Source organism: Acinonyx jubatus, chromosome E2, assembly GCF_027475565.1.
Source record: "Acinonyx jubatus isolate Ajub_Pintada_27869175 chromosome E2, VMU_Ajub_asm_v1.0, whole genome shotgun sequence".
Taxonomy (NCBI): Eukaryota; Metazoa; Chordata; class Mammalia; order Carnivora; family Felidae; genus Acinonyx; species Acinonyx jubatus.
This window is the reverse complement of record NC_069396.1, coordinates 1,564,860-1,592,467: the sequence shown is the minus strand read 5'-3', so window position 1 is coordinate 1,592,467 and position 27,608 is coordinate 1,564,860. Positions and strand designations below refer to the sequence as shown.

At 63.1% G+C, this 27,608-nt stretch overlaps 1 protein-coding gene across 1 annotated transcript in view; it reads left to right on the top strand.

Annotated features, from left to right (window-relative positions):
- Positions 1–4,402: 4,402 nt before the first annotated feature.
- The window catches only part of LOC128313296 (collagen alpha-1(I) chain-like), a 51,869-nt gene continuing 28,663 nt past the window's right edge, over positions 4,403–27,608 (top strand). Inside the window, exons 1-4 of the mRNA XM_053211058.1 lie at positions 4,403–4,454; positions 4,688–4,927; positions 15,913–16,087; positions 18,413–18,510. Of these exons, the coding sequence (XP_053067033.1) occupies positions 4,403–4,454; positions 4,688–4,927; positions 15,913–16,087; positions 18,413–18,510 (565 nt within the window). The remainder of the gene's footprint in view (positions 4,455–4,687; positions 4,928–15,912; positions 16,088–18,412; positions 18,511–27,608) is intronic.

Sequence of the window (27,608 nt, the reverse complement as noted above, 5' to 3'; positions counted from 1 at the left end):
TCCTACTCGCACGTCAAAGCCCAAGCTCGTCATCACCCTTTCTGCAGAGAGCCGCCTTCTCCCTTCTCCCCAGAGCAGAGCACCCACAACCCCTGGCCCGTCGTTCCCTTTCCCCGCGCGTGAAGTGTGGCGTTAGGGGGTCCGTGTGTTTTTCTGTGCCCTCTTTGCACGCCGGCCGGCCGACACAGTGTGGGGCGCTCAGGAGACGTTGGCTGGTGAGTTGCTGGAGGGGATCTGCACCCCTTAAATCGGGAGGAGCACGAGCCTGCGGTGTGCGGAGACCGTCCCGGGGTCTCCCCCGCACACCCCCGTCCCGGTGCAGACAACGCCCTCCTCTGATTTCAGGCGTGCGCAGTGGGGACGGCTGCGCCCATGTCCCCTCCCCGGCCCCCGCCCTGTGCAGCTCTGTTTTTCCCACTGACTCCCCACCGCAAGTCTTTCTAACCTCAGGAAGTCCATGTGAATGTTTTCCCAACTTGTCCTCACTGACCGTTACCCCAGTCCCCAGGAACTCACAGGAACCTTCCAGAAATCTCCCTTTATCTCCCAAAGCCCATCTGGTTCCGTTTAAGGATTCACCATATTTCCTCCTGTTTTCTGAGCCGCTGCGCCCGGCCTGTCTCCGAGCTCAGCCGCCTCTGCCCGGGGTGGTGAGGAGCCCCGATTTCGGGAGCTGCCGTGGGGGGCTCCCTGCACCTACACACGCGGCGGGGCCACCTCGAGGCTGGCGGGCAAGGCTTCTCCTTCCCCGCCTGATCCCGTCGCCAGCCCGGCCTGGGCCCAGCGTGCAGTCCCTTCCCCGGGAATTATTTGTGGCCGTGGACTCCGGCATCCAACCCACATGTGACGAGAGTGACCTTTATCCCCCAGAGTCGCGGCCACAGCGGGTCTGGGCGGCTGGCTGGCAGCCGCGTGCATCTGAGCAGGCTCCCTGTCCACCCCAGAGGCGCTGGGCCGAGCCGGGGGACGTTCCGTGGGGTTGGAGCTGATCCCCGTCGAGGGCCAGGCCCCTCTCCTCTGCCCGGTGCTCCTCCGGCAGCCGGGTGGGCAGTGAGGGCCTCCCGGGCGGCAGCCCTTCCCCCCCCACCCCGGCTTCGGGACTAGAGATTGCATCATGGGACCCGGTGACCTCCCCCGCCCACCCCGCCCGGCCCATTAGAAAGGCAGGCTTGGCCGATGGCGGGGGCGTCCGGGAGGCATCTCCGTTCCCACAGATGACCCGCCTGGGCCTGACGGGTGGCCACGCACACGGCTCTCCCCGGCTGTGTGACCGACGGGGCGAGACCAGCACCCCGGAGTTCAGCCGCTGCTGTGCCAGAGGGAGTGTCTGACGGGACCGTGTTTGGAAAAGGAAGGGAAACGTCTGCGTAGAAGCGTCCAGGGGGCCCCTCGGGAGGGGCCGGCACCAAAGGGGGAGCCCCGCAGGTCGCGGAGCGGTCACACGCTCACGCGGTCATCCCACCCCGGCCGCGATGGTCCTGTGGCCATCAGCTGAGCAGACCCAGGGATGAGCTGACGGCTGTAGGGAGGGAGTCCGGGCTTATGGGGAAACGGGACGTGCCCGCGTAAGGGCGCCAGGCGGCCCGGCAGCCGGTGCTTTGGGTGGGCCTCACGGCAGGGCCCCGTTGTCTGTGGCCCGGCTCTCATGGGGGGCTGTGAGTCTTGGCCTCTGGGGTTCTTGCAGGGACGCACAACTGTGTGCATCCTTGGGCACCAGCATGCTGGATTTGGGGTTCTGGCTGCTGGGAGGCACAAGGATAAAGGATGCGGGGCATCCAGGCAGGGTGAGCACGTGACCCCGTCTTCCTGCCCACACTGGGGGCCCCAAGTCAGGTGGGGGGCCTTCGAGACGGCGGGACTGGAGCCCAGTGTTCCCCAAACGGGACCTGTGGGGCCGGAGGGGCTTTCCCCGCAGGGGCTGGGAGTCCTTTCCGGCCGAGCCGAGCCCGGGGAGGAAGGCGGGCCTTCTGAGGCCTCCCCGGGGGAGGCGACCAGCTGGGAGAGTGCCAACCACACCCGTGGCCCCTGGGTGTTGCCAACAATCCCCCTTCCTTTCGCAAAAACTTCCAGTGCTGGTCAGAGGCGAGAAGGTCGTTGTCTCAGTGCCGCCTCCCTCTCACGAGCCCCCACCCCTCCTCCCCTCCGCCCACTGTCCCTCCTCAGGAGCACTGCCCCGGGGAAGCCTCGGCACCCTGCGCCCACGTGGACGCTGGCTGGCTGGGAGCTTTCCGGCAACACCAACGGGGCGCGGGACCATTTCCACCCTGCACGGGGAGACACCGACGTCCCACAAGCCAGAATTTGTGCAGCGGGTCAAGGACCAGAGGCGGAACGCTCCTCTGAGACTGTCCTTCCCAAGGCTCCTGCTCGAGACACAAAGAAACAAAAAATGCTTTCAAGACAGACAGTATCATCATCGCTTATCTTTATTGCTAAAAAGTCCTAATTGTACATAGGAGGGAAAAGAATGTGCTAGAAGACATTCCAAGCAGTGTTATTTATAGTGAAGGAGGGGAGCCCCCTCCACACCCAGCAGGACACCCAGCACAGCACAGAGCGCCCCGTCCACGGGGCGGACCCCTCACTCCGAGCCACGGGGCGTGTGCAGCACGATGTGAAACGTTGGAGGTGTATTAAGTCAAAAGGCCGTGGGGGCGTAATCCACGCTTACTAAGAGTGTTAGCGGATCCGTTTCATACACCCCAGAGGAGATTAAGGGTTTGAATGTCGTTTGCAAAATGTCTCTGCTGTCGCATCGCCCTCCTGATGGAAAGCACGTATTTAACGGTGATAATTATCGTTGACGGTGATGCCGTCTGCTTTCATGATCGTTTTTAACGCACAGTGACCGTGAGTTTCTGCGCAGGGACACGGGGGTCTTGAATTTGATGTTGGCTTCTTGGCCACATGCCTTTCTGTCCACGTTTAGTGAGCGGACGTCCCCAGCCTCGGGCTGGCTGGCAACCTCCTCGTGGGAAGACAGTGATGGGGGGCAGAGGGTGGCTAGTCCCACCTCTGGTGTTTTTAGGAAAACAACAAAACAACGATAAAATGACTCTCCAGCTGGTCGACCCTTTCACCCACGAACGGCCTGGAGACGTGGCCAGATGGCCTTGGGTGTCACCTGAGGGTGCTGGCCCGACTCATCTTTGATTTCGCGGGTGGCTGTGCCCAACATGAGTCAACAGAGGGTATGATCGGGCCCCAGGGCTTTGCAAGTGGCAGAGCGTCTGGATGGAGGGGGACGCGTGTGCAGGGACGGCCGGGCGCGTGAGCGGAAGGGGGCAGGCGTGCCACGGCTGCCGTTGGAGGCCGTTCTGCAGTGCTGGGCGCGGGGGCCTCTCACTTTGCCCCGGACCGACCGGGCTGCAGAGCGGGGCCCCCCTCTCGGCCCTGCTTGCGAGGGAGTGTGGGCCGTGGGGAGAGGAGGCCCCCAGGGAGGATAGACGGGCTGGGACCTGTCCCGCGCAGACCGACGGAAGGAGCGCTCCGGCAAGGGCTGAAGGGGCGACCTGATCTTCCAACATCAGACGTGTCTGGCAGACCTGATCCCCGACGGGCAGAGGTCAGGGAAAGAGGTGGGCTGATCCAAGCAGCCCCGGGACGAAGCCGGCCCCTTGGGAAGTCACAGGGACCAGGCTTGTGTCCCTGCAAGTCCCGGATCCACAGGGCAGGCGGGACCCACTGACAGGAGGTGACGCTGCGGTCTCGAGCCTGGATTGCTTCACCTCGGGGAAATCTCAGTGTGTAGTCTCGAGACGTTCGCCTGATGGGGCGAGGCCCACCCGCGCTATGGAGAGCCATTTCTTAGGGTCGACTGATGGTTATCCACACTCCCAAATACTCCACAGCAACACCCAGATGAGTGTCTGACTGAATCACTGGGGATGACAGGCTGGTCAGACTGACGTAACCCCGACCTTTGCACCCTGTGAGCCGGGATCGAGCCTAGAGCCCGGGAGCCGCGGGCCCTCTGTCCGTCCCTGCACCCGCTGTAGTGAGAAACCACGCCCGGCGCTGGCCACCAACCGTGGCCACGCGGGGCTCCTTGTGCTTCAGTTCCCCAGAACCTGATAATATTGTCGTGCCGCACCGACTGTGTCCTGAGCTGCCGCACGTGGCTGGTGCAGACCTAGAAATTTCCATCCTCACAGAAACCGCTGCGTCTTGGCTGAGAGACGGCCGTTCCGCGGCCCCACATCCTCTGTCTCCCGTGACCGAGTCCCATCTGTGACCACAGTCCCTACGAGCAGGCCCCGCTCGCCCCTCTGGGAATCAGGCACTGGGCTCGGACCCGGGATGTCCTGCCAGACCCCGCGGAGGCGGCTGTTGGGACCACGAGGGAGTCTCACGGCTTCTCTTAAAACATCTGTTCTCATTTTATGCCCAAACGGCAGTGGACATGCTTCTCCAGTCAGGCGCGAGGGCCGGGGAGTCCCGGGGTCCAGGAGAAGGTGAGGCCCCACCGCCGCCACCAGGGGGCACGATGGTCAGTGGCCCGGGTCCCCGGAGCCTGAGCCAGGAGGGGCCTCAAAGGCTGCTGGTCCTGATGCAGCAAGGCCTTCCTTCCCCAGGGCCACCCCGCAAACCTGCAGGGAGCCAGGCCACCCAGGTCCCCCGGGCCCCGCACACGCCCTTCCTTGATGGAACCCTACCTACCCTAGCGCCCTCCCCCGCCCCCTCGCAGGCGGGCCCACAGAGGAGAGGGCGGAGCCCTGTGCCCTCCTAGACCCCTCGGGCCTCGGCACCTCGGCACCCAGCAGTTGTGCCCGCAGCGGTGGCACCCGTGAGCCTCATCTGCCCGTGGTGGCCGTTGCTCCCGACATCACGGCCCCACGCCTCCCCCCCGCCCACACAGCCCAGTCCAGCCAGGCCGTGACCTCGTGCCCCGATGGCGCCAACAGGAGCGGGGAGCAGGGACGCCAATGTGGGGCGGTGACTCAGGGTCCCGCCGCCTCCCACCCGAAGGCGCGGCCACGGCTGAGTCTGACACGGAACCCGGGTCGAGTCAGGTCCTCCGTGTTAGCGGCGGACGCTCTCCGGGCCCCTGCGCGCCCGGCTCGTGCCGGGGCCCCAGGGGACAGGACCCTCCTGCCCGCGACCCACCCTTTCCCAGGGCAGCGCACAGTCTCACAGACTAGAACCGTGGCTCACGGAGAGCGTTGGAAACCGAGCCCTGCTGGGCAGCGTCTGGGGTTGATTTTCTGTGGTGAAGCACGCGTAACACAGAACGAACCATCTCAGTGATTTTTGAGCGCACGGCTCAGGGGCATCGCGTCCACCCGCACCGTTGTGCGCCGTCCGTCTCCAGATCCCGTCATCCCCCCGGCTGGAGCTCTGTCCCCACCCCTCCACCTCCCTCCCTCCCTGTCCCCATGGTGGGCGCCAAGGCCCCGCAGGGAAACATGTGTCTCCTCCCCCTGCAGTGGGCTCCTCACGGGCACCGTGTCCATCCCATCACGGGGGGGCCCGGAGCCCACACAGGGCAAGGCCTCCCGAGTGGGCGGCTCGCGATCCCCAGGGTAGGTTTGTGGAGACAGGATTGCTGTGGTCGGGGTTCTCCTTCTCGGCCGTGCACGGGGAAGGGGTGCCCCTTCTCACACCGTGCCTGGCCTGGAGCGCTGGGCCCGTCCCCTGGCCTGGGCCGTGCGGAGGTTGGGCCCTGGATGGAGCGGAGGTTCCTCCGCTAGGAGAGACGGTGGGCTGCGGGGGTGCCCACCAGTGCCGGGACTGAGACTCAGCTGGAGACACCGAGACTGCCTGGCTGGGTCAGGCTCCTCGGTGCCACTCGGCCTGGGATGATGGGAATAATCGTGCCTCCTGTGCAGCCCCTAGACAATGTCGCTGGGCCCCCCTGCCCGGGGCCTGGCCGTGTCGGTTAACGTGAAGGTTCTGCCGCTGACATGAGTACGTCCGGGGCCCCATGCAACGGCGGCAGGAGACTTCTTCTGCTGAGCAGTCCGAGCGGATACCGCCTAGGGCCGACACAGCACATCCAAGGTGTCCTGGACCCTGGTCCTCCCTGACGCTCTTGTTTCTTCAACCCCCAGCTTTACCTCGTGGCATAAGATAGCTGCCTCAGCTCCTGCCATCACAGCTCTTCTCTGCTCCCCCACACCCAGGGGCAGGCAAAGGAGGGCAGCACCTGGCGTCACACACGTCACTTCCACACGCTGGTCAGAACCAGGCACGCGCCCATCAGGTCTCTAGAGAAACTGGGAGATGGAGTCTTCCTCTGGGCCAGGGCCCACGGAAAGTTCCAGAAGAAGAGCATGGGCAGCAGCTGTACCACACTCCCTCAGGGACAGCCGCAGTTACTCCTACGACAACTGCCAGGTGGTGGGCGCCAGATGAGAGAAATAAAAAGGAATTGGACGTACCTCGGGAGCCGGGGCCCGCGGGCACTGGCACGCGCCCAGGGAGGGCTCGCTTCCAGCCAGAGCGAGCACTCGTGCGTTTCGGCTGGAACTTAGACATGCGGAGGAGACGGGAGGCTTCCAGAGGCTCGGAGCAGCCCAGACGGGGAGGTGGGTGCAGACGACGTGCACCCGGCCAGAGCATCGCAGCCGCGAAGGGCGGGGGGGGGTGGGGGCCGACGGCAGACAGGCCCTCCACGCACCCCGGGGTTCGGCCGTAGCTGGGTCTTTTGGAGCAGACTGCCCGCCTCCAAACTTCCTGTGTTTTGTTAACGTGCGAGTGTCCCGGCCCTGCCCCCGACCCCCGATCGGAAACCTGGAGCTGGGGTCCAGGCTCCGCATGGTAACCGTCAATTCCAGTAGCAGGGGGCCACCGAAGATGCATCCGCGCGGCTGTGACCTGGGCGCGCCGGGGGTGGGGGTGGCAGGGTGGAGCTGGGGGCCTGGACTCTCCACGGGGCTCTGCTCCCTGAGCTCTGCAGAGCTCGTGTCACAGCCACAAGAGGGAAGGTCTGGGGAGCATGGGTCCAGATGTGGAGACAGCTGGCAGATAGGAAGGGAGGATGCGATTTAATCCCGGCAGTAATCGCTTGTCGAGACCCCGTGGGGTCACCCTCGAGGAGCCCCGGCACGGCGGAGCTGGAGCAGAGCAGGCAGTGCGGGCGGCTGGGGCGCGTGGGGGAGACTGAGTCCCCCGGCTGAACGCCGGGTCCTCAGGGAGGAGCGGGCCGGGGGCCTGTCCCCGTGGTCCTCAGAGGTCCTGGCTCGGAAGTGAGCGTTCACGTGTCCCAGGATGGGGTTCCCAAGTGCACCTGCGTCCTGGGAACCCCTCAGTCCCAGACAACGTGGCAGGCTGGTCACTCCGGCTGGAAATTGGTTCTCATTGGAAATAACCAGTCTCTCAGCTATTCCACGGAGTCGAGGAAAAAATTCTTAGACAGCATTTGGGTTTAAAATTTCATGGGTCCAAAGCAGGAGAGCTCACCCAAGGCCCCGGGGGGTTCAGAACTTACCCAGCATGCTCTGAGAGCGTGTCACAAGCCAAGAACCAAAAACCATCAGGATGTCCATCAACTGATCATAAACCAAATGCAGCACATCCTCACAGTGGACACGACTCAGCCACGAAGCATGTCCACATAGTGACACACAACTCAGTCACGAATCACATCCATGTGGGGGCACACGACTCAGCCACGAAGCACATCCACAGGGTGGGACATGACTCAGCCACGAAGCACGTCCACACGGTGGGACACGACGGCCACGAAGCACGTCCACACGGTGGCACATGACTCAGCCATGAAGCACATCCACAGGGTGGGACACAACTCAGCCACGAAGCACGTCCACATGGTGGGACACGACAGCCACGAAGCACGTCCACACGGTGGCACACGACTCAGCCACGAAGCACGTCCACATGGTGACACACAACTCAGCCATGAAGCACATCCACAGGGTGGGACACGACTCAGCCACGAAGCACGTCCACAGGGTGGGACACGACAGCCACGAAGCACGTCCACACGGTGGCACACGACTCAGCCACGAAGAGGAATGGAGCCTGATGGGGCTACGGCACAGATGAAGCTCAGACACACGGTGCCACGTGACAGAATCCAGACGCAGAGGACCACACGCTGTCGGATTCCATTCCTGCACAGTGTCAGAGAGGCAAATGTGCAGAGACACAAAGCAGAACAAGGATCCGCAGGGGCTGGGGCAGGGAATGGGACCGACGGCAAAGGGGTGTGGGGGTTCTTCTGGATGATGGAAACGTTCTGGAATTTGACAGCAGTGAGGGCTGCACATCACGAGCATACTAAAAACCACCGAGTTGCGCGCTTCAAAAGGGATATTTGGACAGTCTGTGAATTATATCTCAATAAAAAGTCGTTCACCTCTGGCAGGTCCCGGGGCTGTCTCCCCAGACCCCCTGGAACGACGGCAGGTGCGCACCACCAGCCTCGTCTCCTGCCTCTCCTGGAAGGCCTGGGCCGGGAGCACGCCCCCGCTGGGCGGGGAGGCCCCAGGCAGCCCCCGCCTTCCAGAATGTTCTCACGTGCCATCAGCACGCACCCCAGGTCCTGAAGAATATACAAACTAAGAGAGTGATAATAAGCCCTAAGCTGTCGACAGTGTTCCACGTGGTAGGACGGAAGCTCGACTCCTCCTCCCCGCCGCATGTTGCCCCGGCTGTCTTCACGTCACAAAAGGAAGCGTGAGAGTCCCAAGCGAAGGAATATGGCCGCTGGCACGTGTGCCTCCCGGGAGCTGAGCTGGGGGGTGGGCGCCAGGCGTCCAGCACAGGGGCGGCCGGGCCGGGCGATGGGGAGGTCACAGCCTCCCCTCCGCTCTTCGCTTTGGCAAAATAACTGGGAATTCTGCCGGAAGGAGGGAATTCAAAGAATTTAGGAGTTGCTAGCCGGGATCAGCCTCTCACTTTCCCGGGTGGGCGGATGGCCCGGGCGGAGACCTGCCTGCGGCAGAGACCCCAGTGCAGAAGCGGGTCCTGAGCGCGGGGCATGGGCGCGGGGAGGGACCGGCTGCAACCCCGAGTCCGGGGAGGCGAGTGGCCGGAGTTACCCCCGTGTCCTCGGAGGCCGGCTGCGCCCAGGTCTGTGTGGCCAGGTCTCCGAGGGGTGGGAGCCCACGCAGGGCGGTTTCTGTGTGGCCCTCATAACGGGGGTGTGCCCCCCCCTTCCCCCCTGGCACCGCCTCCGGGCAGCCCTCCGTGGGCTCTGTCGGCTGCTTCAGGACAGCGGGCCCTGCCAGTGTCTGTGAGCCGCAAGAAAACCCCGACCCTGCTCCGCGAGCGCAGACATATCTGAGGAGACTCCTGGCTTGTGGGAGGAAGCTCTTCGTCCCAGGAGGGGCTGTCGTGTGGGATGTTAGTGGGCCTTTCCTTTTCCAAGGGACCGTGGCTGCTTACACACTGACGAGGAAATTCCAAGACCTGGGAGATGGGCCGGCTACAGAGGGGCCCCCGGGGCCACCGGGGTGCGGAGACATGCACAAGGTCGGCAGGAGGCCGGCCCCCTCGAAGATGGGGTGGGGGGCTTCTCCATCCCCCCTGCCCCACGCGGGCAGTGCACAAGTGACAGCTGTCCAGGTGGGGACCCTGGGCCGGCAGCCCGGCCGAGGAGCGGACCGGAGCCGAGGGCTCGCGGGACCCTCCCGCTGCGGCGCCCAGGGCCGTGGGGGCAGAGTCGCCCAGAGGGTTCCGGTGAGGCATCCTCGAGCCTCCGATGAAACCACCATCACCGGAGCCCCTTGAGTTTTCCCGAGAGGCGTACGGAGAGCCAGATGGCATCTTACAGCCACCTAATCGCGGACGTCACCGTGGACGGTTCCGCCTCCGGGGAGTGGCTGCACCTGGGCCGGGGGCGGAGCATCCTCCTCTCCCAGGATCCCCTGCGGCCCGGCCAACGCAGGGCTGGGACGAGGCCCAGGTGCCATCTGCGGTCTGATCTTGTCCCTTCAGCCAACGGGTGGCCTCAGGAGGGTATGAGATGCCCAAATGGAGCTGGCGGAGCGAGACCACAGCCTGAGGGTGACCGGCCAGCCCGGCTTTTACGCTGAAAACTGGTAGCCCCGGGAGCCCCCTTCGTTCCAGGCCAACTGGGGCAGGTGGTCGCCCAGAGCCTGATTTCCAGACTCCTCTCCGAGTTGCCTGAACCCAGGAAGGCCTCCTGCTCCTTGACCCGACACTGGGCCTCAGGGCCCACCGTCCGTGTCCCAGCAGAGTCCTGGCCTGTCCTAACTGCCACATGCCCGTAGCTCTCCCTGAACCTCTCCCCGGGCTGGCACTTCGGCTAGGGGGGTGGGGCAGGGGAGAGGGGCCGACATTCCTGCTTAGGAATTTCGCACTGGCTTCTGGGAGTGGGCGTCGGCAAGGCCAACCTGTGGGGCCTTTGCCCTTATTTGGGGCCATTTTCCATCGTTTTCCACCATAATTTTTCACTCACCACCCCCCAATTAAGAAGAGTTGGCAAAACCAGGGAGAAGCATGGGGATGGCGGCCCCACACCCCCATTGTCTGGCTCCCCCCCCACAGGAGTCCTATGAAATAGGGGCTCTTCGTGCCCATTTGGTAGAGGGGTAAACTGAGGCTGAGTGCCAGCCACTCCACCAAGGCCCCAGGCTGTACGTGCTGTGCTCACTCGGCAGGCGATTCATCCCTGCTAAACGTGGCACCTACACCCCTGCACCTGCCTCTGTTGGGCACCACGCTTGGGCACGCAGGTAAGGCTCCGTCCCTGCCCAACAGGCCCAACCTGAGGGAGCCCCGGCCATGACCACCATCACATCATTCGCATTTGCCTTGTGGACATACCCGTGAGTCCTGGAACCTCAGGTCACAGGATTTGGGGATGGTCCCTCTTTGGCCGCAGGAAGACTGAGGTCCAGAGTGGAGGCGCCTTGGTCACTGCCGCTGGCCCTAGCCCTGCCCCCGTGGCCACGGCCCCCCCTTGGCGCGGGCACTTGGGGCTCCCGAGCCCCTTTCAGCGGGGGGAGGAGTCGCGGCTTTGGGAACCGGCACAGGGGATGGGCCTCCCGCCACCCCTTCTTTCGTGTTTCAGTGTCACCAGCAGGGCCACGGAGAGAGTATTTCGGAAACAAACAACTGCCTTTCTGACAGATGAGGGATGGAAAATGAGTCATAGAGCACAGCATTCCACATGCGCCGTCCCAGGAGGCGTCAGGGGGTCGGGTGTCCGTGTGGTGTCCAAGAATGCTGCGGATCGTTGCGGGAGGGTGACGCCGTCCATGTGGGGGGCTGGCCGCCGTGCCTGGGGCCCACAAGCACCCGTGGGGACCCTTGGCACAGCCGTCGGCACGGCATCGGCACCCAGCCCCTGGCGGCTCTCTCGGCCGCACGGACGCCTGCACGCCGGGCCCGGCCTGACAAAGCCTCGCTGGGGCTGGCGCCGGGTCCTGCTGAGTCTGGTTGCCCGAGGGGCCATTAGTAGGACGAACCCTTCCGTGCGCCTCCTGCAGGCGGCCACCAGGGGTGCGCGTAGGGGGTGGCGATGGGAAGGCACCGCCTCAGTGATGAGGGAAGACCTCCGCACCGAACCCTGCGGCTTGTGCCTCACGAAGCGGCAGGCCGGAGGGAGGGATGGCGGGATCCTCTCCAATACCGGTGCCCGGGACCGTCACTCCAGGAACGTTCTCCCATGGGGGATCTGCACAAAACCCCTTTGACGTGGGCACTGTTACCCCATTCCGCAGACAAGAAGACTAAGGCCTCGGGTTGCCTCTTCAGTCTGGGCACCCGAGGCCCCGGAGTCCTGCCTCCCAGCCTGTAGCCCTTCCCACGCCCTCAGAGCCACTGGGCTCTGCTCCCGGCAGGTGTGGCCATCCCCCGTGCGAGCTGTCATCACCCCCCTCTTTTTGGCGACTCGGCCGCAAGCCTCAGTGGAAGGAGCCAGGCGGGGCCTGGGTCACACAGCCGGCCGCACTGTGGCCTTCAGGGCAAAACGGGCGTCCTCAGGTCCACCTGGGATGTGACTTCATTGCCCAGTCGTGGGGACCAGTGGGTGCAGCCGGCTCAGAGAGGGTTCTCAATTTGCTGGTCATGGAAGAGGGGTTGCCTGGTGACTCAGGGCGACAGCTAAGAACCTGGGCTATTTCCTTCCAGTCGGACGGACCCAGGGGTGGAAACGTGCCGGGAACGGGCATTTCTGCAAGACCCTCTCAGCTGCATCGGCCCACCTTCCGGGAGGAAGAAGCTTCTGTTCGTCCAACACTGTGGGCCCGGGAGCGGAGGGAGGAGCTGAGTGGGAGGATGTGTGACCGTGCAAGGTCAGCGTGACTCTGGAGACGGGCGAGTGTGTGAAGGGAAGGCAGGCAGGACGTTTGCAAAGCTTTGCTCCGCGTCTCAAACTTCTCCCCCCTCTTCCTGGGAGAATGAAGACTTGAGATACCGTCAGGTACGGGTGAAGCAGGACTGGGTCCCTTGGACGTCCCAGGGCGCCCTGCTCTCTCCCACATGCACACGCACTCATCTGCCGGGTCGTGAAAGGCCGTCGAGACGTAGCGGGTTTCTGAAGAGCCTGTCGGGTTACTTGGCTCAACCTCGTCCAGAAGTGGAGCCCCTGGGCGTGTCGTGAAGGGCGCTGCGGCACCCCGCGTGTGCTTGGGGTTCCCCATTCCCGACCCACTTCTCTGGGTGGGATTCCGGGTCAAGGCGTTTAAATACCCGCCAACCCAGGAGCGCCTGGGCGGCTCAGTGGGTTGGGCGTCCGACTTTGGCTCAGGTCACGATCTCAGGATAGCTCTTCACCGCTCGCGGCCTCGCCCGCTCTGGATGTCACCCTGCTTCTTGGCTCCCCTCACCCCATGTCATGAGTGTCCCTCTTCAGCCAGCCCCCACCAGGGTCTGCGTTCCGTGGCCCGTGGTCCCGCCGTGGCCTCCACACAGCAGGCAAGGGGCCAGAGCCGCCTCAGCATAACCAGGGGAGGGGGCCACGGTCCTAGGAAGCGGAACCCAACCACCGGCTCCCTCCCGTGGCACCTGTGTGCCCTTGGAGCCCTGACTGGTCATCTGCAGCGGCCTCCTGGGACCGCCTGGGTGGCGTCTCCCTCCAGGAGCGCGGCCGCGCTGCCCGTGGCGGTGGGGTCTCCGAGCACCCCCTCGTTCCCCTTTGTCTCAGAGCACAGACCCCCCCCTATACATGCTGTGTTCTCGCCACTTCTGGAGGCCACCGCGGGAGTCCTTCCAGCTCCTGGCACGGCCCGCGGTCCTCGGACGCCACGGCCATGACCAGTGTCTGCACCCATCCTCCCGCGGCCTCGCCCCTGTGTGTCCCCTGTTGTGAGGACACCAGTCTTTGGATGAGGCCGCCCCACCTCAGTGCCCTGCCCCTAATTCCATTTCATCCGCAAAGACCTCATTTGTAAGGAAGGGCACGCCCACAGGCCCTGGGTGGACGTGAACCCTAGAGACACGAAGAATGATCCGCCCAGGTGCCAAGGCCTGAGGCCCCTGGGCAAACTGGGCCCAGGTGAGGCCGGAGCCGGGGACTCTGGCCCCGAGCCCGAGACCTCTGCGGCCTGCCGGCGTGGCGGCCCAGGTGCAGGGACACGACGTGCTTCCGCCCGCCTCTGCGCTCGCTTGGGCGGGGGCGCGTCCTGCAGTGGGAGTGAAGCTTTTGCTGGCCATCAGCCTCCCGGCCTCTCCAGGGCCTCTGGGCCTCCCCGGTCGGTCTGTGGCTGCACTCAGCTCTGTCCTGGCAAAGTCATCAGCTCGGGCTGGGCCGCCACCGCTAACGATGATGCCTGGTAGCGGCCAGTCGCTCCACAAAGCGCTCCCGCAGCCCTGTCCGCGCGGCCCTCAGCCCCTCCCTGTGTCCCTCACTGCCTCCGCAGCCCGGGCCTCACCCCCAGCCCCGGCTCACGTGGACGATCATCGGGGCCCCCGGGTGGGGGCTGGAGGCAGCTGCGACTTCTAGGGAAACCCCGGAGGACCGAGTGCCCAGCGGAGCCGCAAAGCCCGATCACAGGGGCGCTTGCTGTCCCCTCGGGGTTGCAGACGGCGTCATTCCACCTGCGGGAGATGGCACGTCAGAGCCGCTCCTGGAAGAGCCACGACTGTGTTTTTCTGTATTTTTTTTAATGTTTATTTTTGAGAGAGAGACAGAACGTGAGCAGGGGAGGGGCAGACAGAGAGGGAGACGCAGAATCTGAGGCAGGCTCCAGGCTCCGGGCTGTCGGTACAGAGCCCAGCGCAGGGCTCGAACCCGAACTTCGAGGTCGGGACCTGAGCCCAAGTTGCACGCTTCACCGACTGAGTCCCCCAGGCGCCCTGGAAAAGCCACAACGTTCAGTGTTGCATGCGACTTGGCTTTGGTTTCAGGTCGGTGGCGGGGCTGGGTCGGTGTGCCTGTCAGCTCCACGTGCAGGAGAGGAAGGTGGGCAGCGGTCAAGTGCAGGTTGGGTCCGCTGCCCGTAACAGCCGCCCCCAAAACTTAGCACTCGTGACAGCCTGTGTTCTCGCATCCCCCGACCAACCACACGGGTCAGGATGGTTCTTCAGGTGGTGTTGATGAAGGTCACTCTGAGGGGGTCAGGGGCAGACGGGCTGGCCTAGAGGCTCCGAGACGGCTTCACTGCCAGGACAGGTACCAATTGGGGCCGTGGCTGCACTGTCCACGGGGGCCCCAGCACGGGGGTCTCGAGTGGTCAGAGCTCTTCCTCTTACAGGAAGAACAGGCTGTAAAGCAAAAGCGTGTGTCTGGATGCTAGGGGTTACGATCCGGGAGACGCAGCGTGGACCCAAATGGAAAGAGTGTTCTGGATTGCAAGCGGAGAGAGCAGGCTCGTAAAGGCGACACCCATGAGGCTCCGTGGCTTGTTTCCAGGGGGTTGGATTGCAGCTCCCGGCGTCAGCATCAGTCACCATCTGACAGTCGCTCGCCTGCTCAGCTGAGCCCCGGCAGGGGATGGATGGACGTGTTCCGGAAGGTGGTCGGGGCCCTGCCTCCTCAGGACCCTCCTGACCCCCTCTTAGCAACGCCTTCTTCTCTCGGCAGGGCTCTCGGGCTCCCACAGCAAGCCTCCCAGGGGCCCTTCCCGTGGTCCCTCCTGGTTCCACCTTCCCACACCCCACAGGTCAGGCACGCGACTCGGAGGGGGTCAGATAGATGGCAGGAGGGTGTGCGTGGATCCACACCCGCCCGTGGGGCCCGGAGAAGACCCGCCTGGATGACGAGTCGAGAGGACTCCTCCACTTGTGAAAAGACACATGGGGCTCGCTCGGGAAGGGCCGGGAGTCGTGACCCTGGCGTCGGAGCCACGAGCTTGAGGTCCCGCGGGCACCCTTCCTGCTCACGAATCTCGGGTGCTCCTTAAGCTTTGGGGATGGGAGACTGTGGGCATTTGGAGCTGGACAGGCCCCCGGGGAGGGTGAGGCCAGCCCACTTGCCAAGCACATGAGAAACTGAGGCCCGAAGGGAGGAGCTTCTGACTCAGGGCCCCAGCTGGTGGGGGGCCTTGTAGGAAGAGCCCCCGGAACAGAAGCTGCCGCTGGGGCCTGGGGGAGAGCTGGCTAAGGGGCTTGTCTACATGCCTCTGCAGAGAAGCCATGGGGAGAGGGAGGGGGCCGGGACCTTCCAGAGGGACCAGGGCCTGGGGGAGGGGGAGGGGGAGGGGAGGTGGGACCCTCCAGAGGCACCAGGGCCTGGGTGGGGTGGGGGCTGGGGTCCAGGCCAGGGACCACAGCTGCAGAGCTGCTGGCCTCCACCCAAGACCCCCTCCCCCCTGGCCTGACTGCCCAGTCCCTTCCTCCACCCTAAAGGTTGCAAACTTTTCCTGTAAAAGGCCAAAGAGTGATAAATCTTTCAGGCTTTGCAGGCCACATATGGCCTCTGTCACTTTTTTTTTTTTTTTTTACAATCCTTTAAAAATGTGAAAACCGCTCCTAGCTCACAGGCCTTACAAAACAGGCTCCGGGCTGTTCCGTGTAGATGTCTGCACGCCGGCCCCCTAGCGCTCACTGCCCGCCGGGCACAACGGCCCCCGAGCGCTCACTGCCCGCCGGGCACAACGGCCCCCGAGCGCTCACTGCCGGCCGGGGCCGGTGCGGAGCCCACACCCCTGACCTCCCGCCTGAAGGACAGCGACCCGCTCTCAGTGCTCACTGCCGTCAGCGACCCCACGCCGAAGTGGCCCTCCCAGCGCCCAGCTTCCCCCACCCCCACCCCCACCCCCACCCCAGGCAGGGACCCAGGCCTGGTGGCCAGAGGCCGGAGTCACCGGTTAAAATGAGCCCTTTCCTGCCTCAAATTCAACCCCGGGAGGTGACAAGGACCTGGGACTTTCCTTCCCCGAGAGCGGGATGGCCACCCCCAGCCCCACGCGAAGTCTGCGGGGCCGAGAGGGGGCCGGCGCAAGGCGGCATCTCGGCTGCGCTCTGCACACTAGTGCGGATACACCGGCTGCCCCCGCCACCCACCCAGGAAGCATGTTCTCTCAGCAGGCGTCAGGGGGTCCCCGTGCCGGGCAGCGGCGTGACACAGGTCACGTGCCTGAGATGACGCGCGCGTGTGTGTGTGTGTGTGTGTGTGTGTGTGTGTGTGTGTGTGTGTGGCAATGGGAGCCTGCTGGCGGCCCGGGCCAGGAAGGCTTCCTGGAAGAAGGGGTGAGGGGACAAGGACCGGCAAATAGAGCCCCAGTTCGTTGCTCCTTCTCGGTTCCAGGCAGGCACGGGTGCTCCAGGTAACCCCTGCGAGCATTCCACTTCTAGCGCCTGTCTGCAGAACATTCTAGGCCTCTGCTGCCCACCTCGGGGCCCCTGAGGCCTAAGAAGGGACAGTGACTCACCTGGGCCACCGGGAAGGTCACGGCAGAGCCAGGGCTGGGATTCCGGGTTCCAGGCAAGGGGCTGCTGGTGCCTCGCGGAGCCCGCCCTGCCCCGGGTCTGAGGGCCAGTTCCAGGGCCCCTCAGCCAGGGCGCTGGGGAGACTTGGACGTGCCTGTCCCCATCCTGGTCACACCTGGGCCGGCCCTCGCCACCCCCACCGTCCCCAGCAGCGGGACCCTGGGGAAGACACAGCGAGAGACCCAGTCGGCCAGAGAATCACATTTCCTTCCTGCTGCCGCACACAAGGAAGCGCGGGGGACCCGAAACCTGGGAGGCCGTGTGCTTAGGGGGAGCCGCGTTTTTCCCAAAACGCTTGGCAGGGGGGCTGCTCTGCTGACTCGTTTGGCGGGGGTGGGCTCTACCCTGGGCCCCTTCCGCTTCCTCAAAACGAGCCGGCTCGGGGCTCTGGCGTAAGCGGCTCCCATTCGCACAAACTCATGCCCCCGGCCCGGTATTCCAGCGTGTTCTCTGCTCCTGTGGACGGACGCTGCACAGCCGGAACGGGGGGATTTGGGGTCGAAACGGTGGCAGGCCGGCGGGCGGCACATCTGGGAATGGACTCTGCCCTGTGCTGGGGCAGGGGAGCCACACGGCCAACACAGGGGTGCAAGAGGCCGGCCCGTATCGGCACAGGGGCGTGAGAGCCGACGGGGAGTCGGGAGGACTCACGGACCAAGGACGTGGCAGTGCTGGGGGCAGGGGGCTGCTGGCAGCCGAGGGCAGGAGTGGCGTTAGGCTGGCCCAGTGTTGACACGTGGACGTGGAGACACGAGGGACGGCCTGCTGGAGGGGCGAGACGGGCGGGGAGGAGGCTGTGGAGGACAGAGGACAGAGGGCCTCGGGCCGTGGCCGGTGCTGCCCTCAGAGAGCCCCCACACCGAGATGAGACCGGCCCCAGGAGAGAGGAAGGACAGGGAGGAGGGCCCGCCGGGGGCCGCGAGGGCGGGCCCCCAACCAGGACCCCTCGTTGCACCACGCTGCGTGCAAGAAGCTGCCGGGCGCGGCCAGCTCTGCCCGCCTCCGTCCATGCAGTTACGGGGCGCACGTGCTGGGCGGGGACCCTGGTAGGGGCCCTCCCCCCCGTACCCGGGGAGGCAGAGGGACGGGCAGGGCTGAAGCCCGAGCCCCCAGCCCCCGACAAGCCCCGCGGGCGGCTGCCCCGGGTCCCCACTGCCCAGTGGCGGGTGAGGTGGCCGGGCCGTGGGCACGCGGAGCCAGCCAGCACTGTTCGCTTCCTGTGGGCTCAGGCCTGACGCGGGAGACCAGCTCCTCCCGGGGAAGGAAGGCATCGGTCCCCGGCTTCCAAGGCGGGCTCCGTGCCCTGTGGAGGTGCTGACCCGCGAGACAAGAGCGGCGTTTCCACAGGACGTGCACCACGGGTAGGCTCTGCCTCTTGCCGCTGTGTGCCCTCAGGCGTTGCCACGCCCTCTCTGGGCCCCTGTGATCACCGTGCGCGAGGAACGTGGGGACAGCTCACCACAGGCCGTGATGCAGCCAGACGTTCCCCCCAAAGCATGTGGGCTCCGGGGAGGGGCTCCCTCCCAAACCGGCTCTCCTTGGGCCCACACCTCAGCCCCAGGACCTGGGATTTCCTGGAGCAGTCCACACTTTGCACCCGACATTCCAGAGGGGACAGCCGTGTCCGTCAGAACTGGCCTGGGGTCCCTGGCAAGGTTCTGGAAGAGCCTGAGAGGACGCCCATCTTCCTCATCACCTGTCCTGCAGGTGGGCTGTGGGGTGACGCAAGCACACGGTGGCTCAGGGCGAGCTGGCCAGTGGGCGCTCCCAAGTCCACGCACACACGGCACCTGCAGCTGAACTCCCTGGGGCCCCGGGACGGTCTTGTGTGTGTGTGTGTGTGTGTGTGTGTGTGTGTGTGTGTGTGAGAGAGAGAGAGAGAGAGAGATACGCAGCCACCAGCCACAGGCCACCTCTGAGCGCTTGAAAGGTGCCTGGTGTGAGAGAAGAACAAAATGTGTAATTTCATCTAATTTAGTAAATTAAATCCAAATGGCCACAGGTGCCTTGTGGCTCCTGGATTGGATGGTGCCGTTTAGTGGTTGAGCTCGTGCACTTTGGGGACAGATCCCAGCTCTGCACTTTTGGGCTGTGTGGCCTTGAACAAGCCACTTCCCCAACCTGAGCTAACCCTCCCAGCCTCAATACAGGGGAATAGCTGTACTGACATAAGGCAGTGGGCAAACTGTTTCTTAAAAGATAAATAAATTTAAATAAATTTAATTTTAAAGAGGAAATAAAATAAAATTGCCCTTGTGAGAGCCTGGTATTCAGGAAGCAGTCTGCAGATTTTAACTGCCCTCCTGTGCCCTCTGTCTTTACTAGATTCCAGGCTGTATCAGTCAGCTGTGGCTGTGTAACAAGTAACCACAAAGTCTCAGTGACATATGGCAGTGATCATTTTTTCTCGCTCGCTCAACTTTGGGTCTGTTGAAACGCGTCCGACCTAGACTGTGCTCAGCTGAACGTGGCTCTGGGCTGTGGGTCACTTCTGGTGCGCCCATGGTCTTCATGGCCCGTGGACTGCACGGGACTTGCTGCTGTCCCGGCCGAGGTCAGAAGCGCCCAGGGCCAGTGGATATACAGCTGCTTCGTAGAGTCCTGGGCTCAGAAGTCACGCATCATTTCACCCGCCCGCCTTTGAGCAGCCAAGGACAGCACCCTGTCCTATCCCGGAGGCTGGTGGGGGAAACAGTGCATCTTTGCTGAAATCTAATCCCCCGGCCCGGCGAACGCTGCTGGGGTCACGGGCTCCACTCTTTCGTTCCAAGGCTGGCGCTAGTTTGGGGGGGCTGAGGAGCGAGGAGCCCTGAGCTGGGTGCATAGCAGTGACTAGGGCACGCGACTCCCCTGGTGGTCCCAAGCCCCCCGTAATGAGGGGCTGCTGGGACAGCGGTCCTAAGGCCCCTCCGGATGCACATTTCGAAACTCAAGCTCAGTTCGCGGGCCCGCGGGGACCCCCGCACCGTCTGTTTTATGCAGATCCACAGAGAACCCCGGGGCTGCCACGCACCGAAGGGTCCTTTTCAGGAGCCTCGCTGGGACTTGGCTGGAGTTCCTCGCGTGCTGACCCAATTCCCAGGGCCTGGAAGGAAGGCGGATTCTGCAAGTGAGCTCTCCGGCGGCCGCTGCCGCACTCCCACCCCCCGCCCCGCAGGCCTGGCGCGCCCCTCCTGACCGTGCCTCCGTCCACCGGCCCGGCCCACCTTCCCTCGCCACCGCGGCCTCGCTCTGCCCCTGATCCAGTGTCACCCGACGGCCCGGCCACGCGGAGGCAGATGGCACCCTCCCCCCACCAGGGCTTTGGGGCGCGGCGGGGGCGTGAAAGGTGGGGTGTGGAAGGAGCCAGTGTGAGCGCTCTGCTCTGATTTCTGGCTAAAGTGCTGAACTTAGCAGCCGAGAGCACTAAAAAGGGATTTTTATTCCATTTCTACTCTTCCTTCGCCGGTGCCCAGCTGACGTCTCTGGGGACGGATTCTTGGCCCTGTCCCAGGAGCACTTTTCCAGATGATGTCCCCACCCCGGGTGGGGCTCTGGGGTCAGCTGCCCTGTCTGCTGGCCTCCAGACCACAGGCTTCCGGCCCTGGCCGCTTGCCAGGACCTCCCCAGCCGGACCCGACCTGGGCCCTCCACAGTGTCACCTCACGGCCGGGACGAACCCCCGAGGCAGGGCCCAGGGTCTCTACTTTCCAGAAGAAACGAGGGCCGGCTCGCCCACCCTGACTCGCCGCTGGGGCTCCACGCCCCCCGTTCCTCCCCGTTCTTGACCTCCAGCCTGGGTTCACGCTCCCCCACGTCAAGGGCCCTCTGCAGAAGCCCAGGACACAGCAGCCGCCCCTGGGCTCTGGGGACCAGCAGGTTTGTCCCCCTGAAGAGCCTGGAAGAAAAGGCAGGTCAGCAGGTGGAGGGCCTCAGACGCCCCCTTGCGCTTTCCAGAGAGATCCGACGACATCACAGCCGATCCCGAGGCCCGAGTGGACCCTCCGCACTCGCCTGCCGTGCGCGGTCGCCGCTGGGGCAGCCTGGCCTGGTGAAGAGGCAACACGGATTTGGTGCCCTGGAGGGGAGCGGGTATCAGCAGCTCTGCTTCCCCAGGAGGGCTGCCGTTCCCCTGCCCTCACCAGCCGTAGGAGTGTCCCGGGGCCGCTGTACCAAAACAGCGCAGACTGGGGGCTTGAAACAACAGGAATCTCCTCCCTCCCAGCCTGGAGGCCCGAGTCTGAGATCCAGGTGGGGCAGGGCCGGGCTCCCTCCGGAGCTCCTGGGGAGGGTCCTTCCTGCCTTGTCCAGCTCCCGGGGGGCCCCCCCGCGTCCCTTGGTTCGGGCCGTATCCCTCCAGTCTCTGCCGCGTCTTCACGTGGCCCGTCCTCTGTGTCTGCGTCCTGACCTCCTCCTCTTACAAAGTCACCAGTGGTTGGTTGGATTCAGGGCCCACCCTCCTCCCGCATGGCCTCATCATAACCTGATCACCGCTGCAAAGACCCTGTTTCCAGGTACGGTCACAGTCACAGGTGCCGGGGGTTAGGACGCGGACGCTCCTGTTGGGAGCACCACCCCACCCACCGTCCGGCCGAGACTTAACTCTTGGTCACACTTGGCCCGGCTGTGGCCCACGAAGGTGGGGACTGGCAGCCTTGCCCCGGGACAGTGAGTGAGGAGCAAATCCTGTCCGAAAGGAGCAGGTCAGAGGGGGGAAGGACAGCCCCGGGCTGATGGCACCTTTTGGAGTTCAAGACCTGGGACAGACGTGGGGGAGCCTTGTTAGCTGTCCTACCTGACCTGGGACCCCAAGCCTCCAGGTGAGGAGCTGCCGAGGACCCCTTCCTCCCAGCAGACCCTCGGATCCATGGGGCAGGTGACACAGGACACCTCAGGGCATCACAGTGGGCACGTGTGTGTGTGTGTGTCCGCGGGCCTTCAGCAGGGGGCGGGGTCTCCCAGAGTGGAGGCCAGGGTGTGAGCCCGCCGCATCCTGCCTCCCAGCTGGGGGCCCCGGGCAGACCGTCAGCCCTGACCCCGGTTTCCATCACCTCACTTGGAAAGAGCTGAAGGCACCCAGATGCTGTGGGCCAGCGCGGCTCCGGCCAGAAGGCAGAGGAAGCTTCCAGCAAAATCTGGAAAAAGAAGCAGGGCAGCCACTCTTGCCAGCATCTCGATTCCAGATACGCAGCCAGGCAGCGGTGCACGCCCCCACTGCGCAGATCAGGAAACTGAGGCTGAGAGAGACGGGGCCCGCGTTCTACAGAGAAACAGCCACACAGAGGCCGGGCCCGCGAGGTTTTCGAAACGGCGGCAGACGCGCTGGCCACACAGCTGCATGCACGCACACCCCTCCCCCCATGCCCCAGGGAGACCCCCCCCCCATCACAGAAGCCAGCTTCTCCACAGCAAACCCCGTCTTCCAGATGGTTCCCTCCCATCGCCCCCACCTTAGGGGCTGATGGTATAAACACAGAGCTGCTTTAGTTACTGAAGGAAAAATACTTTCCACATTTAAAGAGAACACAGCCAGCATCGGCCCCTCTAAGTCCGAGTGCACAACTATCGCGGCCCAGGGCGGCCTCCCTGCCAGCTCCCTGCCCCCCACCCGAGGGCGGCCCGCCCTGCCCGCCTCCCCCAGATCTCCCCTGCCACCCCCTCGCCGGGCCCCCCAGGGTCTGGGGGTAGAGCCAACGTGGCCTTGCCCCGGGGGCCGGGCAGCCCACCTCCACTCAGACCCCGGGCGAGCCACTCACCAGCTGTCCTGGGCAGCTCGCCTGGCCCCTCCGAGCCTCAGTTTCCCTCTCTGTTGGATGGCCACTCAGGGGCCTGTGGATGTGCGAGCTCTCGTGGCAGAGGGGCTTGAGTTGAGTGACAATGTTGAGGTGGCCCCGGAGGACCGGCTGGGCACGATGTCGTCACAGGGCCCTTATGGGGGAGGCAGGAAGGCCAGGGCCAGAGAGAAGGAGGGATGAGGCCGGAGGCCGAGTGACACGAGCCAAGGATGTGGCGCCTGTAGGCGCTGGAGGAGGCCAAGGAGTGGCTCTGCCCGGAGCCTCCAGGCAGAACCCCTCCCACCCACGCCTGACTTCAGGCAAGCCCGTGAGACTGAGTTTGGACTTCCGACTTCCAGAACCGTCGGAGAACCACGCGGGATGCTTTTATCTGCCCGTGTGGTGATCGGCCGTGGCTCCACGGGAAACCCCAGCACCCCTGCCCCGGCCGCGTGACCTGGGACGAGTGCTGCGACCTTGCTGGGCCCAGGTTTCCTGGTCATCGGTGGGGGGTGCAGCGAGGCCGCCGCTCCGGGCACTCAGAGGATGACATTTGCCCTCACAGGTGACCCCTGACCTCACACCAGGCCATCTGGTGGGGCCCAGAGAACACCACAGAAGGGGGAGCGAAGACCGCCGTCCCTCCCTGCCCCGGGCCTCCGTCGCCCCCCGTGGACCCTGGTCTGCGGGTTTGTTGTCAAAAACACTGAAATCAAAGGACGAGGCCTCAGGAAGGCCCTGAGCCTTCGGGCGCATGCACGCAGACGGTGACCGTGATGTTCTGGTTTCCCCTCGGAGGTCAAGGGCGCACGAGGATGCTGGGTTGCGCTTACAGAATCCGGCAAGCTGTCTCTGTGCTGGAGACAGCGCTCGGCGGGGGAGGGGGTCCACCCCCATGCAAGCGGGCTGCCCGGACACGGGGAGGCTGTCAGGGGCCTTCCGCGCCCAGGGGCCCGGATCCTGCCCCGGGCACATCACCCGCCGCGTGCGGGTGCTCGCTCTGGCATCCTATTCTGACGCCCGAAAGCGGGCTTCGGACCTGGGTCGTGGGGCAGCGCAGCCGTGACGGGGGCCGCGGCCCGGACGAGCCTCACAACCCGCACGAGGAGGGACAGCCCCTGGCAAGAGGCCGCGCGCCGTGCGGCTCCACCCACGTGGTGCCCGGAGCAGACAGACCCGCGGGGAGTACGTGGGGCACGGGGCGGGAGGCGCCGAGGTTAGGGGTGACGGCTGCCGGGCCGGGGTTTGCTTGTGGTGACGAGACAGAGTTCGGGAAGTGGGTGGACGTGAGGTCACACGACCTGTACGTAAACCTGACGCCGACGGGCCTCGCAGCTCCTTCACGGCCGGCGACGGTAGGAGGGTTCGTGCGTGTGCACTTTGCAGCCAGGAGACAGCTGGCGCAGCAGAGAGCAGTGACAGATTACAGTTCTGTAGCTCTGGGAACAATTTACAAAGTCCATTTTTAATTTTAAAAAAGGGGGGGCGCCTGGGTGGCTCAATCGGTGGAGCGTCCGACTTCGGCTCAGGTCATGATCTCACGGTCCGTGGGTTCGAGCCCCGCGTCGGGCTCTGTGCTGACAGCTCGGGGCCTGGAGCCTGCTTCGGATTCTGTGTCTCCCTCTGTCTCTCAAAAGTATTTAAAAAAAAAATTTTTTTTTAACCCAGAAGGTTTGCCATCACTTGGAGAGCACTACAGAAGCGGAGACATGTCCTCAGCATCTCCCAAGGGCCAGGCGTGGCTCCCCCAGGACACAGATGTGCATGGCAGGGCTGAGTTGTGCCAGGATGTAGGGACGACCACAGAGCCACCGTCAGGGGCCGTCAGAAGGGTTGTGTGATCGGCACGTTGATTATCAGCTGCCCCGAGCGTAGCCCACCCTGGGCACGAGCTCCTGGCCTCCCCGGCAGCAGCCATGTCCCTGAGGGTCCCTGAGGGCCTTTCCCCCCCCTTCTTCCCCCCTCCTTAGCAGCTTGGTGTCACAGGAAGACATCCCTGTCTAGCCTCCCCTGGCTTCCGGCTCTGATGACCAGCTGCACAGTGTGGAGCTGACCCGTGGGCACTTCCAAGGGCGTCGGGCCCTCTGGCTCTTGCCCACCGCAGGCTCCCATAGGCGTGGGGGGCTGGCCCAGCCCAGGAAGCTAGACTAATGCTGGTGTTTAGTCCCCAGGGTCTGCGGGCTGCCCAGGCGGGGGCTTGGCAAGGAGGAGGCCCGAAGGAGCTGGTGAGACAGAAGCCAGGCTCCGGGCCAGGCGACCTGAGACTGCGCCGGGCAGGAGGGAGCCCTGCCGGGCCGGCCGGAGGTCCAGGGAGATGACGGGGTGGCTGGGAACTGCCAGGGCGTCCGAGCAGTAGGCCGGCCGTGTACACGCTCGAGGTCCCAGGACTGACGGCAGAGAGAGTTTTCCGGGGCCTCGGTCCCCTCATTCAGTATGCCACCCTCCCAGTAGCTCCACAAGCAGCCACGGGGACCCTGACCTTTTGAAACCCAAGTTTGCTGGGTTCTACTCTGCTCGGAAGCCACAGGTATTCCCATCTTCCTGCCTTGCTCGGGGTACAGACCGATGCTGTTCCTCTGTGACCGTGACCATGGAGGTCCTGGCCAGGAAGTCAGTGAGTCAACCCCACTGACCTCCCCTGCAGCCCCCAGTGGCCTGCTGCACGTGGCTGAGAGCCCATAGTAGATTCCTGCCTCAGGCCCTTTGCACGGGCCGGACCCTCCATGGGACTCCCTCTCCTTTCGGGCCTCAGCGGCCTTCTGGCCCTCTTGGACCGCCGCTGGTCTAAAAGCAGGGCCTCCCCCAGTCCGTCTCTCTCCGTAGCACTTTCCTCCTGTAGCGGGTTGAACAGTGCCCTTCAAAAATTCACATCCCCCCAGAACCTGTGAACGTCACTTATTTGGAAATGGGGTGTTTGCAGTAGGATCAGTTAAGGATCATTTTTCTGCTTCTGGGAGTTTGACCTTCTTCGATTTCACATATAAGCGGAATCACGCAACATTTGTCCTTCTGTGTCTGGTTTATTTCACTCAGCGCGGCGCCCTCCAGGATCATCGAGGTATGATGGCCACAAATGTCCGACACGTGGTTTCCTTCCTCTCTATGGCCGAGGAGTAGTCCCTTGTGTAAATACCACGTCTTACTTACCTGCACACCCAGCCGGTGGGCACGCGGCGAGGGCCCACGTCTCGGCTGCCGTGGACAGTGCTGCAGTGAGCGTGGGGCACAGATGCCTCTTCGGGATCCTGTTTTCATTTCCACAAATACACGCCTAGAGGAGGGGTCGCCGGATCATAGGGCGGTTCTGTGTTGAGTCTCTTCCTGTTTTCCACGGTGGTTGCACCTGCTACGTGCGTGGCATGTGACCTCACCACCAACGGCACACGGGGTCTCCACACCCTCACCGGCACCTGTCGTCTCTAGTCTTCGATAACGGCCGTTCTAGCAGGTGGGAGGAGGGACCTGTGGTTCTGACCTACGTCTTCCCCATGAGCAGTGATGTTGGGCACCTTCCCGTGTGCCTGTGGATGATCATATGTCACTGGGAAAACGTCTGTTCAGATCCCAGGTCCTCTGCTCACTTTTTAATTGGATTGTTTTTGGGGTTTTGTGGCTTGGGTTTTTTTTCCTCTTGGGCTGTATGAATTCCTTGTATATTTTGTATACTAGTCCCTTGTCAGAGAGACGGCTTGTACGTATCTTCTCCCTTTCTGATCATGGCCTTTTCATGCTGTTGGTTGTTTCCTTAGCCGTGCAGAAGCCTTTTAGCTGGACGCAGTCCCAATAGTTTATTTTTGCTCTCGTTGGCTGTGCTTTTGATGTCAGATCCAAAGAAAGTCATTGCCAAGACCATCGTCAAGGAGCTTTTCCCCTGTTTCCTTCTAGAATTCTTCTGATTTCGTATCTTACATTTAAGTCTTTCATCCATTTCGACTTGATTTTTGTGGCTGGCATCAGATAAGGACCCAGGTTTATGCGTGTGCGTGTGGCTGTTCCGTTCTCCCAACACCATTTATTGAAGAGACCGTCTTTTCTCCATTGTGATTCTTGGCTCCTTTGTTGAAAACTAGTTGAGTGTATATGTGTGGGTTTATTTCCGTGCTCTCTACTCTGTTCCAGAAGTCTGTGGCATGCCAGAACCACACTGTTTTGATTACTAAAACTCTGGGATATAGTTTGAAATCAGGAAACGCGATGCCTCCAGCTTTGTTCTTCTCTCTCAAGGTTGCTTTGGATTTGGGGTCTTTTGTGGTTCCATACGAATTTGGGGATTTTTTTTTTCTATTTCTGTGAAAAATGCCATTGGAATTTTTCTAGGGATTGCATTGAATCTGCAGATGGGGTAGTGTAGACATTTTAACATAGTAAATAGACACTTTAATTCTTCCAGTCCACGTACACAGGCTCTCTTTCCATTTATTTGTGTCTTACTCCATTTCCGTCATCCGTGTTTTATAGCCTTCATTGTACCTTTCCGCCTCCTTGTTTAAGTTCATTCCTCACTATTTTCTTTCATTGTCATGCAGTTATAAATGGGAATGTTTCCATAGTATCTTTTTCAGGGAGTTCATCATTAGTAAACAGAAATGCAATGGATACTTGTGTGTGGGATTTGTATCCTGCAACCTTACTCATGTATTTATTAGTTCTGGCAGCTATTTGGTGGAGTCTTTGGGATTTTGTCCACATATAAGATCATGTCGTCTGTGCACAGAGCAACTTCACTTCTTCCTTTCCCATACTGGTGATTTTCATTTATTTTTCTTGCCTAGTTGCTGAGGCCAGGACCTCCGGGGCCCTGAGGCATACACGTGGTGAGAGCAGGCCCCGCTGACTTGTTCCCGATCTTAGAGTCTTCCTTGGTTGACTGTCATGTTAGCCGTGGCCTTGTCATACCTGTGCTTTGTTACACTGAGCTACGATCCTGTAGTCCATTGAGTATTTTTAGAAAAGAACATTGAGGGGAGCCTGGGTGGCTCAGTCGGCGGAGCGTCCGACTTCGGCTCGGGTCATGATCTCGCGGTTCGTGGGTTCGAGCCCCGCGTCGGGCTC